Consider the following 17,373-nt stretch of genomic DNA (forward strand, 5'->3'; position numbering starts at 1 on the left):
TGAAAGATCAAAAGGATAAACAATGCAGATTTATTTTTTACAGCCAGTTTTAATCATATTTACCAGGGGTGCCATTAATTCTGACCATGACTGTATATCTCGCTTTTTTGTGATAAAGTGATCTATCAGCTAATAGACTGAAATAGGAATTATTAAACGTTCTTTTTTCTTCTTGACAAACAAACAAAACATGGTTTTCACCATGGTTTTGTTCTAAAAAATAAAAAATCTATAAAAGTAAATACATAAAAGTTTAAACACAGACCATACTTTATTTGAAGGGAATTTGGAACCTCTAAATCCAAACAAAGATGAATACAAAAGCAAGATATTACACTTGAAAAATAAAGTTTTACAGCATCATTGATGATGGGTTTCCTTATCCAACATTCCAGATGAAGAAAGACAATTCAGGAACGGAACTTCCTGAGCTTCTACACATCATCTTAAAAAAAAACAAAAAAAACATGAAATATTTTTTATAACCAAAAAAATAAAAAAATAAAAAAAATTAAACCCGTTTACAAAAGAGAACACTTTCACTGCTAGAGTTTACATGAACACAAACAAAACATAACACGTCCAATCCAGATCCAGATTCCTGCCAGTCCACAGTGTTTCCCATCTAAACGACCCTGCAAACACACACACACACTCGCTCCTCGTTCTTCACGTCAGCAGGCCAGGAAAGTCATCCCGTTCCTGCGGTAGGCACTCTGTCGGGGAACAGCAGAGAAAAGGAAATGTGTTATGAATTATCCCGGAGTTCCACAGAGCTCTTGTTTTCCGGTTTCGTAGACGACACGGGCTGGAATGTGCAGCCCGTTTTTTCTCTTTAATGTTTAATCGAAGTATTTCTGGTTCTGCGGGTTACGAGACACCGTCCTCGTCTATTAGAAACGCAGATACAAAACAAATGTGGTTAACAAGTGGTTTATGAATCTATTTGCGGAAACGGCATTCTGATCTGTTGAAGGCTTGACTTTAAAACTGTCACAGGGGTGTAATTGTGAGGGTCCACAGAACTGCAAAGTAGTTGTTATATGGTTCACATATTTTATTTCGGAACTGTATAACAACTAGGTTGCAAATATGTTTTATGATTTAAATATTTTGGCCTGAATGTTTAAAAGAGACTGAAATATTAAAATAATCATGTAGAAATATACACTATCATTCAAAGGTTTGGGATTTAAAAAATAAATACATTTGGGGATGTTTTTGAAAGAAATCTTTTATGCGCACCAAGGCTGATTTATTTGATCAAAAATGCAGTAATGTTGAATTTTCAGCATCATTACTCACATGATCTTTCAGAAATCATTATAATATGCTGATTTGCTGCTCAGGAAACATTTTTATTATTTTCAATGCTGAAAACAGTTGTGTTGCTTAATATTTTTGTGGAAACTGTAATAAAAAAACTATTTCCAGGACAAAAAAAGCATTTATTTGAAATATAAATATATTGTAACATTAAAAATGCCTTTGCTGTCACTTTTTTATCACTCGATTGAATGTGTCTTTGCTAAATAAAAGCATTCAATTATAAAAATAAAATAAAAAAATCTTACTGACTCCAAGCTTTTGAACGACAGTGTATTTTGCAGAAAATTGGTTGTGAAGGACGGCAAAAGTACTATATGGGTCAATGGGCTTCATTTCTTTTGTGTTGATTTATCTATTATAATTCTATTCAATTATACAAAATACAAGACATGGTTAAACAATAAATTGCTCATGATGACCATGACCATTTTTAATATTATCTCATTAAAAAATATTAGTTTGTGTTTACATAATATATGTGTGTACTGTGTACAATTATATTGTGTACACACACACACACACACACACACACACACACACACACACACACACACACACACACACACACACACACACACACACACACACACACACACACACACACACACACACACACACACACACACACACACACACACACACACACACACACACACACACACACACACACACACACACACACACACACACACACACACACACACACACACACACACACACACACACACACACACACACACACACACACACACACACACACACACACACACACACACACACACGAAAAATGTTCTATAGAATATAAATATTTATATATATATATATATATATATATATATATATATATACACATAAAAATATTTCTTATTATATACATGCATGTGTGTGTATTTATATACTCAGTACACACACATATATTATGTAAACACACTTTTATTTTGGATGCGATTAATCGCGATTAATCATTGCACAGCCCTAACAAATATATATGTTTACTTCTAAATGAAGGATTTCTTTTATTTGGATAACCATGTCTTTTTTAGAGACATTCAAACAAACCTTTGTTAAAAAAACGGTATAAACCAACATGAATGTGATGTTCTCAGTTAGTTCATATGAGGCGTTTAATGTTTAACATCATCTGTCATTCGAGTTACCATAAGCACTTGGTTGGATGGTAACAAGCGGTCACACACAAACATCATTTTAATTATTTAAGACATGTTTCTGCCAACAGAGATCTGTATTTTATGAACGAAACCATCAGATCACCACAACCCCGGGGTGAAAGGCGGACGCAGTCACGGGCAACATATAAAAATAACAAGAGTCTTCATGAACTCAACACGGCAAACTCCTCTGACAGTCGGTTATAGCACTATTAATTATGATTATTCAACCACAGGGAGAAACCATCGCAAGAACAGGACAATACAGCGCACACAGCTGCATTGTGGGTAAAAAAAGGAAGGAGCCGACAGAATCCAAACCCAGTCTGGGTGGCAGATTATTATATATGTCATTTAATTTCCTCGTCATAAAAGAAAAGGAGAACTCAAACCAGATGTTGTGCTGTTTGGCCTCGTCCTCCATGCGATACAATTTGTTTTTTCGGATGCGTGTGTTTTCGCATTCGTACTCTCTTCATTTGGCTGGCATTTTAACGGGACACAAAAGCGAAATGGAGACGGGTCCCAGACGGTAGAGGAAAACAGACGACTCAAACTAGATACAGGCCTAGAAACATGAACTGACTCGAAAAAAAAAAAAAAAAGAGATGGGATATTGTGAAAGCTCTCCACATCGGACAACCTGGAACTTATAAAGCGAGATTCCCGCATATCAAAGCTCAAAGGTCGAGGCTTGATTTGCTCGCGACTTCTGTTTCTCCGGGTCATTATCTCGGATCAGCACACTGGGAAGCGGATTGCTAATCAGGAGAACATGCGATCCTCCGGTCAAGAATCCGCTTCTGCGTTTACACCTGTATCTGTTACACTGGATGTGGGAAAAACTGCATTCAAATTGAACTTGATACATCGACAATGCCGTGATAACCATTTAAAACATAACATATATGAACAAGCATTTCAAACTGCAAATGTTTGAATGAAATACACAAGTTTTGGCTCACTGAACTGATCGATTTAAGTTTCAGTGAATTCGGTTTCACTCAGCTTGACGGATCGAGAATGAATGGCGCTTTATTAAAAGCTGGATTTTTCCAGCATGGCGGAATTCTCAGTTACATTCGGCCTTGCACAACATCCCAGGCTTATTTTCCAACATAAAAATACACATCCTCAAGGAAGCTGACCAAGAGGAGTTCCCTAAAGATCCTGAAAAATAAATAGCCATGAAATCCACCCTGATATATGTATATAATGTGCATGTTTCAAGGGGAAGCAATGGAGATATATCTCAGGGAAGAGTTCCTTCCTGTATGGAATATATTTTCATCCTGACGTCTGCACATGAGTCCTGTCGCAGCGGCTCAAGCCCTGTCCTCCCCTCTGAGAATTATTTATTTACTTTGCGAATGGAAAACAGCACAAATTCGACTCGTACAGTGTCTGAAATGATCTGTATTTGAGAAATGTATTTGTTAAAATTTTAACCAAACATATGCAGTTATTGGTTTTTCTCAAATATTTCTCAAACTGCATTAAAACAAACGAAATAAATTACAACTATGAACAATTATGGCTGTTACCAGTAAATAGAAAAGAAAAGAAAAAAGTCCATAAAATCTAAATTTAAAAAGAAAAGAAAAAAAATATTTATACACACGCGCATACAGACACAGACACTCACACACACACACACACACACACACACACACACACACACACACACACACACACACACACACACACACACACACACACACACACACACACACACACACACACACACACACACACACACACACACACACACACACACACACACACACACACACACACACACACACACACACACACACACACACACACACACACACACACACACACACACACACACACACACACACACCACTATATGTTGTTATTCGCTATAGAAAATGGTATTAAAATATGACAATAACTTAAAAGTTAACAAGAGTTATCAAATCAGTTGATATTTCACTGGTTTTGGCCATTCTTCTGTTAGACTGTCTCACTCATGAGTTAGGTTGAATATCTGTCAGCTGATAAATTTAAGTATACAATTAGATAATAACTTTTCAGGTCAACAAATTACCAAGCAATGCTTAATTTAGTTCAGTCTGTGGTGTAAAACGGTCGCATTAACAATTAAGCAAAAAAAAAATGCTTAAGTAAAATATTGTCAGGTGTCTGAATAAGTGTCTGAATAAATTTTGGTCCCAAATTTTTATACATTTTACTTGTAGTCTTAATTTTCCCGTATAATATGTCACAGTTTAATTTATTTTGCTATCCTCACTTACACATATTAACTATAGTGTCCTGAACCCATAGTAAAAACATAAATCCCAAATTATATCCGTTGCCGGATTTTTTTTTTGCTTTGACTGTATATATAAATGTATAAATACATTTCGAAACAGCTATTTCATCTAACATAGAGACCAGAAACTTATTAAACATGGAATTTTTTTTTTATCATAAAAAGCCCTGATTGTACAAATTTAGAAAAAAGCCATGATATATATATATATATATATTTTTTTTTTATATATATTTTTTTAAATATATATTTTGCCATTTCCGTTGCTTGATTAAAGCACTCCATACTGTCTAATGTCAGAGTAAACTGCAGTTTCAAGTCTTAGGAGTGTTTTCTTCATGTTTCAGTGTTTTCAGAGCTGATTTTAGGTCAGTCAAATATCCCATTATATTAGCCCCACATTTAACAACACTCAAACTGAAACAGCCGGGGACTTTTAGTGGCATTTTTGTGCTGAATCCGACTGAATTTCTGTTGAGGAAGATATCTCACAACTTTTTAACCCACCTAAAAAGTCACATCTGTTTCTGTGAACAGAAATTATGCTGTGAAAGAGGAAATCAAGGAGTGAATTCCCCAAACACACTTGCACAATGCGTTTTAGCACCTGCAACTTATTCAAGCTGGGAAACGGTGCGGTGCAAAGAGCAAATATAAATGACGGAGTCAAATTGAAAAGGACACTGATGAAAGGGAGGCAGAATAAAAGAGCGCTTCTGATCTCATTCTGTCCTCTTTAAATTCCATTAACTGCAATATATAAACACAGGGCTAACTCAAACGCGGGCGAAACATTCCGCCTCAAACTGCCTCTGCTCGACCATTCATAAATCTCCATTTTTGCAGATAAATAGTGCTAAGTAAGACCTGCGCTCCCCCCTTATGGAAACACTCCGCGGAGGTCTCCGGGTTCAGGCCGGGCTCATCCAGGCCCGTGGCCTTGGCAGTGGGTGGCACCTCTGCCCACGGGGTCCAAGAACAACTCACGGAGAAAATATCTGCAACATGGGCAGAGGAAGCATCTGTGTGGAGAGAGGCTTTCTGATGAAATATCGCCTGCTGACAGTACAAGAAGGAAGAGAGCGTGCGGTTTCAGAGTCCTCGTACAGAAGCGCCGCTGTAAAAACGCATTCCAGTAGCCCAGCAACTGACCCTCGCTGCTTTTATTGCCTGGATATATATTACGGGCTCTGCTGACACCCATGGCGTATGGATCAGAAATCTGGGATCGGTGGATACGGAAGGCTGGCAGGGGTCTGGAAGGCTTTATTGGACGCGCGCTCGTGTCCTTCACTTCTGTGAATGAATGGTCAACACATGTTGGCGGTTATCCGCGCAAGCTGTTAAATTTGCATTGGTGGCATGATGTGAATTAATGATTTTCTCCAACCGTGTGAGCCTGACACAATATCTAAAGAGAAATAACAGTGTGGATTTTATATTCATGAGCAAGATTATTTGCTCTAGGATTGGACTTGTGTACACAACGGTCAAAGGGGTCACACACACACATTAATTGCTTTTTTATTTATTTACAATGTATCATTACAGACAGCCCACTGTCACAGAATAAAAAAAAAATATAATGATTTACTCGCAGCGGGAGAAATTACCTATTGTACTGATATAAACCGATAAAGTATATACACATTAAATAATATATAAATAAACCTATTCAAAAGTTGCAATTAAAATTTTGTATGTTTTTGAAAAAAGTCTCTTCTGCTCACCAAGGCTGCATTTATTTAATCAAAAATACAGTAAAAATAAATATTAAGGAGGCGTAATAAAGTAATATTGCAAAATATTAATACAAATTTAAAGAACTGTTTTCTATTTGAGTTTATATTAAAATGTAATGTATTCCTGTGATCAAAGCTGAATTTTCTGCATCTTTACTCGAGTCTTCAGTGTCACATGATCCTTCAGAAATCATTCTAATATGAGGATTTGATGCTCAAGAAACATATCTTATTAATATTTGTGCTGTTTAACATTTTTGTGGAAATGGTGATACTTTTTTCAGAATTCTTTGATGAATAGAGAGTTCAATGAACAGTATTTATTACATTTATTTAGTAAATGTATTTAAGCATTTATTAAATAGAAATCTTTTGTAACATTATAAAAAAAAACATTTTTTATTGTCAATTATTGCATCATTGCTGAATAATATAATTAATTTCTCTTCTCTTTTTTAATCTTACCACAAATGCAAAAATTTGTTATCAACATTGATAATAATAATTTTTAGTCCCATTAATTAAAAAGTTTGGAGATAATAACTATTAGTTCCACTTATTCATGTTTTTCTTAAATGTTACTATGTGTCTTGTTATAATTATATGTGTGCACTGGAAACACGTTGTGCTTTCATGTTTTATGGGGAATTTCCATAGACATAATGATACTGTATAAACTGTATTCTACCTTCTTAACTCTACCCATCACACAAAACTTTCTGCATTTTTACATTTTCAAAAAAAAAAACATCACTCATTATATTTAAGCAGTTTTTCTCATGGGGACCAAAAAGGACAAGAAAATGAATATATGTGTATACATGCAGTATATATATATATATATATATATATTTGGTATATATATATACACACACACACACACACATTAGTTATAAAGAGGTGAATTACTCTAATATTAAACACAGCGTGATTGAATCGCCATTACAGGGAGAGAGCAGCTCAACTCATAAAAGAACTCTCCAGTGCTTCGGCCGCTTTGGCAGGCAAAAACCGAGCCAAGTTGAAAGAGAAGCTTCTTTGGTCGTCTTGTTTGCGTGAGGAAGGAAACTGTTTGCACTTCTCTTTTCTAGCCTGTTAAGCTGCATCTCTGCCAGGATTGTGCAGAAAAAAGAAGGATGACCCCTGGAGAGAGGAGGTTTATCTTTGATCAGCGCCGCGGTGTCCTCTCGTTGGCCGTCGAGTCTCAGGCGGACGCGTAAATGTGAGAGACAAACTGTCTCCTCTCCGCTGAGAGATGACACTCCAATTATCAGTCCTGCACTGAGAACTCGCATATGCAACTCATTAGCTAGAATATCATTCTGTGTTCCTCTCATTTTTATGCCAAATATAAAAATGGTGGCCATCAGGCATTGTTTACCGCGTGTCATAAACAATGTGCCACGGGTCTCGTGTGTGACCGTTTCAGACAGTCATTGTTTTACGGTGCCTGGCCGGTTTGACGAACACAGAAACATTGTTAGTGTCAATAAACAAAAACCGAGTCCATCGCACGCACCATAAAACTGAGTGGGTGCATATTTCAGCCTCCAACACCTCCAATAGTTCGCTTCTTGTCATTTTTACACAAGGTTCGCAGGCCAAGATACACATTAGACAAAAGGTTCAGGAATACATTTAAACACTTCGGTACAAAAAGAACATAAATACCAGCAAAGAAAAACAAAGATCTGTCACAGACTAAGCCTGGGCAAGGAACTTCACCCCAAAGACTGGACGAGAAAAAGACAGGGATAGTTCACCCCAAAAACGAAAGGTCTCTCGTCATTTACTCACAACAATGTCGCTCCAAACTGTATGAACACTTTCTTCTGTGGAACTAGGGCTGTGAATCTTTGGGTAGACAGTGAATCGATTCGATTCACAATTCATAGGCTTACGATCCGATTTTTACAAATGCAGAAAGTTTCTGTTTGAAACGATCCACAATAAGATTCAATTAATTCTGCATTTTTTAAGTTCATTCATAGAATTATTTAAATGCTTCCCCTAAAGTCCAACGTTAGTTCATGCTAGTCCTTAATGATGTAACATCACTTCAAATTATTCAATGTTTTATAACCTTGACCATCACAAGTGCCTTATTAGTGCCTAACCCCAACCCTTCCCTAACCCTAACATTAAACATCTAATAATTTGACCAACAGTTTTTAAGTTTCTACCAGCCAATGATGATTCTGAAAGAAAATAACACAGCCATGCAAATTGTACGCTATATTTTATGTCCTCTAAAATTAAACGATAGCGTTGCGAGGAAAAGGCTGTTGAAAATTTCCCAACAGCTTAGCTCTTAAATCTCATTCACACTTTTGTATTTTTAAACTTGAAAGTGAGAGCAAAAGGGATTTGAGAGTTGAAAAGGCACGATTTTCCAACAAATGACTTTGCTCTTTTCCTAAAACAAAGATATCGTTGGCTCTATTTTACACCTTGGAACAATATGAGGGTGTGTAAATGATGATGAATGACAGGACTTTCATTTTTGGGCGGACTAACCTTTTACAAACGTGTGAATGAAAGGTCTGAGAGGCATGTAAAGACAAGATAGCAGAAAGCTGCATGATTGTGCATTTCGCTGACCGTAATGAGACGTTACCATAAGTGTAACTCCTGCTCGTGCATATTCATGAGCAGCATAAGACAGATGTGGGAATGTGTGCGAGCTCTGGTGTGAGTGTGTGCCGGCGCCGAGAGCTCCGGGAGGAGGGAGAGGACAGGGATACGCGCAGTGGTCCTGTCTGCTTGGAGCCGACTGAATTGGATCAAGGCTGCGGTCCGTACGAGATGGCGTATGACCGGGACTTCCCCACCGTCAGACTGCCAGCGCTCAAGTCTGCCTGCAAGTTCAACTGTATCAATGTACAGTCGTCCCGGGTCAGAACCTCCTTCAAACGCCTTCGATCTGAAATCCAGAGGGCTTGGGAAAATAGACAAGGCTAAGTGTGGGTTTTAATGCAATAACGAATTTCAGACCGTCTACCCGCTCTCTCTCTCGAGCGTATCTGTGTCTGTAAAATCATCAGGTCCAGGTTTCATGGGTAGAATGAGCAGGATGGTGTGGATGCCGATTACTAGTAGGGTTCTAATTTAACACAAATCAAAAATATATTATTAATATATAAATGAACAATAATTATATATAATCTTCCGCCATCCAACTTTTATGTCAAATAAAAATAGTGATATATATATATATATATATATATTTTTTTTTTTACAAACACACAATTTCTCTTTTTGAGGACCCTACAACCTTGACCATCACAAGTGCCTTATTACAACTGCCTAACCCCAACCCTTCCCTTCCCTAACCCTAAACATCTAATAATTTGACCCTTGACAACTCTTTAAATGTTTATTCTGATGAAAGTCATTTTAAGGCAGATCAAGTATCTGACTTTAGTCCAGTGACAGTTTTAGAAGTTAATATTTATTTATTTGGTTAATATATTTCATATTTTTTTGAAGTTGGCAGTTGATTTCATTGCTCCACCATTAACATATCTTTTTATTCTTTCTTTATCTACGAATGAAATCTTCTATCTGGAGATAGCTGCTTATGTTAACAGCTTATGGTCTGCCATTATTCAAAGGGGTGATCCAACTGTACTAAATAACCACAGGACTATCTACAAATTGTCTATTTTAATTAAGGTTTTGGAATCAACTGTGAAAGATCAATTAAAAGAGTTTCTCCTCAAATAAGGTTTGAGGAAAAAATATAGTACAAACAAAGCGAATTTAAAAGTATTAAATGACCTAATGGTTTAACTAAGAAACGCTGCGTCACTCTATTTTAATCACATTATCTAACGCTTTTGATATTTTAAATCATGAAATACTGAAGCAGAGGCTTATCAGTGTAGGTTTATCAGTGAAAGCTGTTGGATGATTTGTGAACTATTTATCGGGTATAACTCTATGTATATATATTGGGGGTGGGATCCCTTTGGAAACCTTGATTGTGACGAAAGGCGTACCACAGGTATCGGTCCTTGGACCACTCTTATTTATTTTATATATTCATAATATTGGGATTAACATTAGACATTCATATTTTAATTTATATGCTGACGATATGGTGATTTATTCCTCTGCAACAACACTAGATAAGGCCCTGAATGATCTTCAATACGTTTTAATGTACTGAAGTTCAGCATACATTGAGGGATTTAAAACGAAACTAATGATGTTTTCAAATAGGAAGTCTCTCTCAAGTCCATGTTCAATTTTCTAAGGTTCAGTGATTTAAATAGTTTCTCAATATATATTTGGGGGATTTTTAATTGATGACTCATTCGGCCCTATGTTCAGCATCTTGTAATGAAATTAAAGTTGAAATTGGGCTTTTTCTTTAGAGTTAAGTCATGTCTTTCGTTTGAAGCAAGGAGGAGATTGGTAGCTGCTACTTTTTTGTCAGTGTTCGATTATTATGATATTATCTATCTGCAGGTACCTAAGCATTGTTTAGGCATTGTATTCAGTTTATCATGGAGCTTTAAGGTTTATTACCAATTCAAAAGCCATCACAGCACTGGTACATCTTTATATATAAAACTATCCTGGTTTTGCTTCCCCTTTATTTTACCATTAAAAGGTGTAAAGATTTATGGTCTTCGTTCACAAGAATATTATCTTTTAAACATCCGAAAGTCCAAATATGGGTAAAAAGGGCGTTTAGTTATGCTGCTCTGTCTGATTGGAATACAAGATAAATTATCCTTTAAAGAGTTGGTCTCTCTAAATGAATTTAAGAGTATTTTAAAGGTCCTGTTCTTCGTGATCCCATTTTTTAACTTTAGCTAGTGTGTAATGTTGCTGTTAGAGCATAAACAATACCTGTAAAATTATAAAGCTCAAAGTTCAATGCCAAGCGAGATATTTTATTTAACAGAAGTCCCCTTTCAAAGCATAGAGCGAACGGCCGGTTTGGACTACATCCGTCTACATCCTGCTTTAATGACGTCACTAGAACAGTTATTTGACTAACCTCCGCACACAGGAATACACAAAAAAAGGGGGCGTGGTCTTGTTGCGCTCCTACAGAGAAGAGGAAGAGTTGCGTAGAGTTTTTGTCGCCATATCGTCGAGAGGCTGTTATTTTCATCCCAGAGTCAAATCACCTTTGTTTGGCCATGTTAACAATAACTACTGAGCGCATGCATCTCCACGTTATGGTAAGAGGCGTGACCTTTCCGGGCAACATGCGCTAAGCTGCTGTCGAATCACAACACAGGAACCGCTGGCACAATCAGAACTCGTTACGTATTTCTGAAGGAGGGACTTCATAGAACAAGGAAGTCATCAGCCCGTTTTTAGGACAGTGAAAACAGCGGTATACAGATAAGTACATTTTGTGAAAAATACTGAGTTTTTTTACACGCGAAACATGAACATGTTATATTGCACACTGTAAACACAATCAAAGCTTCAAAAACGAAGGAAAAACAGGACCTTTAAATGATTTGGTCACAGGTTTACCTGACTGTAATTGTTTTCAATTATATTGTATACATTTTTCATATATGTAATTCATTATTTTGTTTTCATGTTTAAATGATTTTTCATGTTTAACTAGTGTGCTGCCTGTCTTGGCCAGGACCCTTTGGTAAAAAATAATTTAAATATCAAGAGTTTTTCTTGTTTAAGCTTATACAAATAAATAAATGAATAAATAAACCTAAAACTAAGGCGTAAGATAGTGAGAACTGGTCAAAAGGTCCTTAATTTACCCACTTCGTCCTCAATCCAATGGTCTAAACTGGTCCACAGAAGTACACACGCAGCCACCCACCCCCCCTCCCCCACTCACACACACACACGCACGTACACACACACACACACACACACACACACACACACACACACACACACACACACACACACACACACACACACACACACACACACACACACACCACACGTGTATGTAAATATATATCTGTGTACATTTACTTACTCCACATCAACTGTCAGTCTGTTCTTTCTTAAACATGTATATAACATCAACATAATGTGTATAACATCAAGAACAGACAGACAGATATACTGTAGATTATTTCTAGTAAATATATGAGGTCAAAGGGTTCAGCTGACCAAGCAAAGTTTGGGAATCCCTGATCCAAGTCATGGCATAGCCACAATCAGTAAACATAAGTGATGGCATCATAAAACCCAATAGTAATAAATTATATTGCTTAATTTCTTTTGGAAATACCCAATGAGGGTATGTTGTAAACAGCGCTATTATAATCAGAATTTGAGCTTTATCCTCAAGTCTGAACAGAAGAAATGCTAAAAGTGGCGTGATTTAGAGTAAAGCGGCACCTTCGAGAGTTCTGGGCAAAGGATTAGAGTTGTTATTGTGCTGCGGAGCCCCGTTATTTGGGGAGTCGAAACGCAGCCAGATCCAGCACACTCCAGCGGGGAAGTGCATCCCCAGAACTCTGACTTAATGGGCCGTACTGTACACCACCTCGCTGTGAAGTGGGATTTGGGGGTCAGCATGTGGAAAAACCCAACGTAAATCAATAGCATCTGAAACAGCCAGGAGGACTCGCAGGCAGCACTCCGCTCTCTCGAAGCCTGAAGATGAGACTTTATTCAAAAAATAATAGCCAGTCTGTTTACTGCGCCACGAGATGGATTACATGGCACTGAAATAAATACTTCCAGATGCGGCTCAACAGAAATTATACTGAAGGAGAGGGGGGAGAGAAAAAAAAAGCGACTCCATAAATCTAGAGAGAGAAATAGCAAAGCGTTTTCTGGCACCAAACACTCAGCTTCATGCTTCTAATGGCATAGTATTTTTATATCAATGCTTCAACAAATAAGAAAAGATAGGCCGCCATTGCCAACACTTTGGCGTAAAATAAAAACAAATACAGTTCTTTGTGTTCAAGGCTCATAATCCAGGAAGTTGGACATTACTGTAGAGTGCTGTTCTTTCTCTGATAAACGTATTTCAAAGACAAATATTACGCTTTACTTCAAATGGCGCCAGTACTTGGGCTGTATTTCTGCACTGGGAGGTTTGAATATCATTTCGATAAAATATTGCCTCTTTGGAAGACTACCGTATGCCGTTTTCCCATTCCAACTGACCCACTTCTGTACGACTCTGCCAGTCCGACTGTTCACTTGACATCCACAAAGCAATTTCATGGAGTAATAACAAGCGATTCAAACCACAGGGAAGAATGTCTCTACTTGTAAATGTGTAATTGTTAGGGAAGGTTTTCAATGGCTCTGTAGACACTGAGCGCAGGAACTGGCGTCTGATGCCAACACGAGGGACGCAACTGGAATTCAGGGATGTAAAACCTGGTCCAACGGGCCGTTTATAGAGCAGCATTTATGAGGCATTGAAAAGGGCACAGAAACAGAGAGTTCTGTGGATGTCAGCAGCCCGGTACAAGACGTCCATCCTCAGATATAGAGACGATGGGGCAATAAACAAGAGAGGAGACGCATCACTCCCCCATTTGTTGTCTCTGGCAAAAAGTCGTACGTAAAGCGAGGCCGGTGGAAACTGTAAGTAAGGCACAAAATATTGCTTTCACAGCAATTTCTAAACATGCATAATGGCCAATGGAATTTGAACACATCTAGCAATGATGAACGTATCTCTAGCTCTTCAGGATACACTTTTGTGCTTGTCTGAAGCTTTTGTTTAGGCAAGATTTACTATTTATATCACTATCAACCTAAAACAAACATGCAACCACATAGCAACATGCTAAACCACTTAGAAAACCTTAGTAACCACCCAGAACCCCCTAATAACATCCTAGCAATGCACTGGGGAAAACTGGCCATCAAACTACCTTAGTAATGGCATAGCAACGCCCCAAAAATCAGCTAGAACTTCATAGTAACCGCATAGTTGCACACTAAAAACCACCCAGAACACCCAGCAACCACATAGCAACGTGCAAGGTAAAAACACTCAAACCACCAAAGCAACAGCATAACAATGCTCTAACAACCAATTAGAACACCTACCAACCGCATAGCAATGTACTTAAAACCACCATGAACACATAAGCAACCCCTTGCATAGCAACACCTTAGAAACCACATAGCATTGTGCAAAAGAATTACTCGAAACACAATTGCAACTCCAAAGCAACACCATAGCAAATTAACTCAAAAACACTCAAACCTCCTCAGCACTGGCATAGAAACGCTGTAAAAACCAGTCAGAACAGCCTAGCAACAACATAGAAACACCCTAACAAGCACATAACAACATGCTAAATAAAAACACTCAAAACATCACAACTAGTTAGAACACCTAGCAAACGCAAAACAATGTACTAAAAAAACACCAAGAACACATTAGCGACCACATAGTAACACCCTAGATACCAAATTCCAATGTACTAAAAACTACTTAAAAACACCAACACAACATCATGGCAGTGAGTTTCACATGGGTTTCTCGCAGTTTCTTAAAGGAGAACTCCGGTCAAAAACGGAAATGAAAAATGAAAAAATTTCTCGGAATTTTCAAGAAAATGAAACGTGCCCCATTCAAGTCAACAGGGTGCAAATTTTAAAAAGAGGATAACACGGTGTAGGCAACACCGATTTTTGTCGTTGTTCTCTGTATTGACAGCACTCCAAATTTACTAAAAATTGAGCTCAATGTTAAAATTGACCGGAGTTCTCCTTTAAGAAAATAAAAAAAGTTTTAATTATAAAAAAGCAGTGATACAGTGCTTTATAATTGACCACAATGTATAACAAGTCTATCGAAAAAATTGTATTTTCAACAGATGCAACGCTTTGAAAATGACTGACAGGTGAATTTCTGTGTACTAAAATGAAATCCCTGTGGATATTACATTTACACGGCATGTACTGGTGACACAACAACGCACTAGAAAGTTCTCCTCGCTAGCTTCACATTAGTAGGTCAAAGTAAAGTGTTAGTTCACCCAAAAATTAAAATTATGTCAGTAATTACTCACCCTCATGTTGTTCCAACCCCTTGAGACTTTCGGTCATCTTCGGAACACAAATTAAGATATTTTTGATGAAATCTGAGAGCTGTCTCACTCCTCATAGGCTTCTATGTAATTTCATTCTGCCGGTCCAGAAAAGTTATTAGAAACATTGTTAAAATAGTCAAAGTGACTACAGTGGCTCAACCTTAAGTTTATCAAGCGACGAGAATACTTTTTGTGTAATGCAATGTTTATAGTCTCAATGTAATGTTTAAAATGGTTCTAAAGTGTGCATTTCCTGGATGTCCGAATCGTGAGAAACCAACGAGAAACCGTAAAAGTGCCTTACCAATGCCGCAAAATTAATGGCTTACCTTTCACACTTTCCTATCAAATGATCGTGAGCGTCATCTTCTTGTGAACTCACTCAGAGCCCCACACAGAAGGAAATTAATAGTTGAATAAAGTCTTTATTTTTATTTTGTTTTTCACACAAAAAGGATTCTAGTCGCTTGATAAACTTAAGGTTGAGCCACTGTAGTCACTTGGACTATTTTAACAATGTTTTTACTAACTTTTCTGGACCGGCAGAATGAAATTACATAGAAGCCTATGAAAGAGTGAGACAGCTCTCAGATTTCATCAAAAATATCTTAATTTGTGTTCCGAAGATGATCGAAAGTCTTACGGGGTTAGAACAACATGAGGGTGAGTAATTACTGACAAAATTTTCACTTTTGGGTGAACTAACCCTTTAAGCATCAGAAAAGGATGTTTTCGCCAGGCATCTTCAAAACTGGCAGAAACAAACACAAAAGGAAAAACAATTCCATCTGATGAGCCGATTTTCCACAAGAGCAGACTCTGGAATCAAATAAAAGTATACTTCTTCTTGGCCGGTGACTTACTGTCCTTGCGGACGGGGGAGGTAATCGCGTTGCCCTGTGCGTGAGTGTAATCTAATGATCTCTGAATGATTCTAGGTCTTGCATTACCCTCTTAATTCAATTTCAAAGTTAATAATCTCACAATGACTTGATTTTGGTAATTTGAGGCCGATAAAGCCTCCAACAACAGTCACTGGGGCAGACATTTAAATTACATAATGCTACACATCCACAATGGTGAAACTTGAGTGAAAGTGAACCGTTTCCAGATTGGCTATTTCTCTTCGTTTCAAGCTGGGGGAGTGTTGAGAATCTCATATGCATTTGAAGTCAATACGTCGACTTAACGGTTGGCTCATATGTACAGCGCAATCTGGAACGTGACCGCACCACCGAGCGGCCCAATAGATAACCGTACACGTTAATGAGAAATTGCCTCACGTCTGTCAGCGACCACATATACGCTCGACCTTCCAAACAAGGGCTTACTTCTACCTTTGTTTTTTTTTTAAAGACCCAGAGTGAAAATTGCTTATTGGTGCAATTAATCATGGGTTTAAACTGGCTCCAGTCGCAATAAAACCAAGCCAATTACATGATAACTCCGTTCTGACGGCACTCACTCAGTCACTCGCATCCCCCCGTCTAATTATTCCAGTGCCATTCCCAGTAAGGAGCTGAGATTTACTCATCAAAGGCGAACGCAAGTGGCACTAGAGAACATCTGGAAGTCTTCACTCAGCATCATACCCTGGAAAACCATATGACACCTGTTTTATATATTAAACAATACACTGCGTCCCTGAGCAACTCCCAGTTTCCTACAGTTATACATGTCGTCTTCGTGTTCATGCCATGGAAATGGCCCTATCCAGTCACAGTTGTCCTGCGTTGCTTGGTGACACTGAAACTGTAGGACTTTTAAGTTCATTTAGAGATGTAATAAGAAAGTGCTTTGATCACACTTTG

General features: G+C 37.7%; 1 protein-coding gene across 4 annotated transcripts in view; it reads right to left on the reverse strand.

The window, feature by feature from the left end:
* Positions 1-243: 243 nt before the first annotated feature.
* Positions 244-17,373, reverse strand: part of supt3h (SPT3 homolog, SAGA and STAGA complex component) — a 130,713-nt gene continuing 113,583 nt past the window's right edge. For 2 of the 4 annotated variants that reach the window (XM_079631902.1, XM_079631903.1), the window contains exon 11: positions 256-716. In XM_079631902.1, coding sequence (XP_079488028.1) covers positions 675-716 — 42 coding nt within the window. In that variant the 3' untranslated portion in view covers positions 256-674. Of the gene's footprint in view, positions 717-17,373 lie in introns of all 4 variants that reach the window. The other 2 variants (XM_079631901.1, XM_079631900.1) reach the window with 2 other exon arrangements.

The sequence above is a fragment of the Phoxinus phoxinus genome (genome assembly GCF_949152265.1).
Source record: "Phoxinus phoxinus genome assembly, chromosome: 13".
Classification (NCBI taxonomy): Eukaryota; Metazoa; Chordata; class Actinopteri; order Cypriniformes; family Leuciscidae; genus Phoxinus; species Phoxinus phoxinus.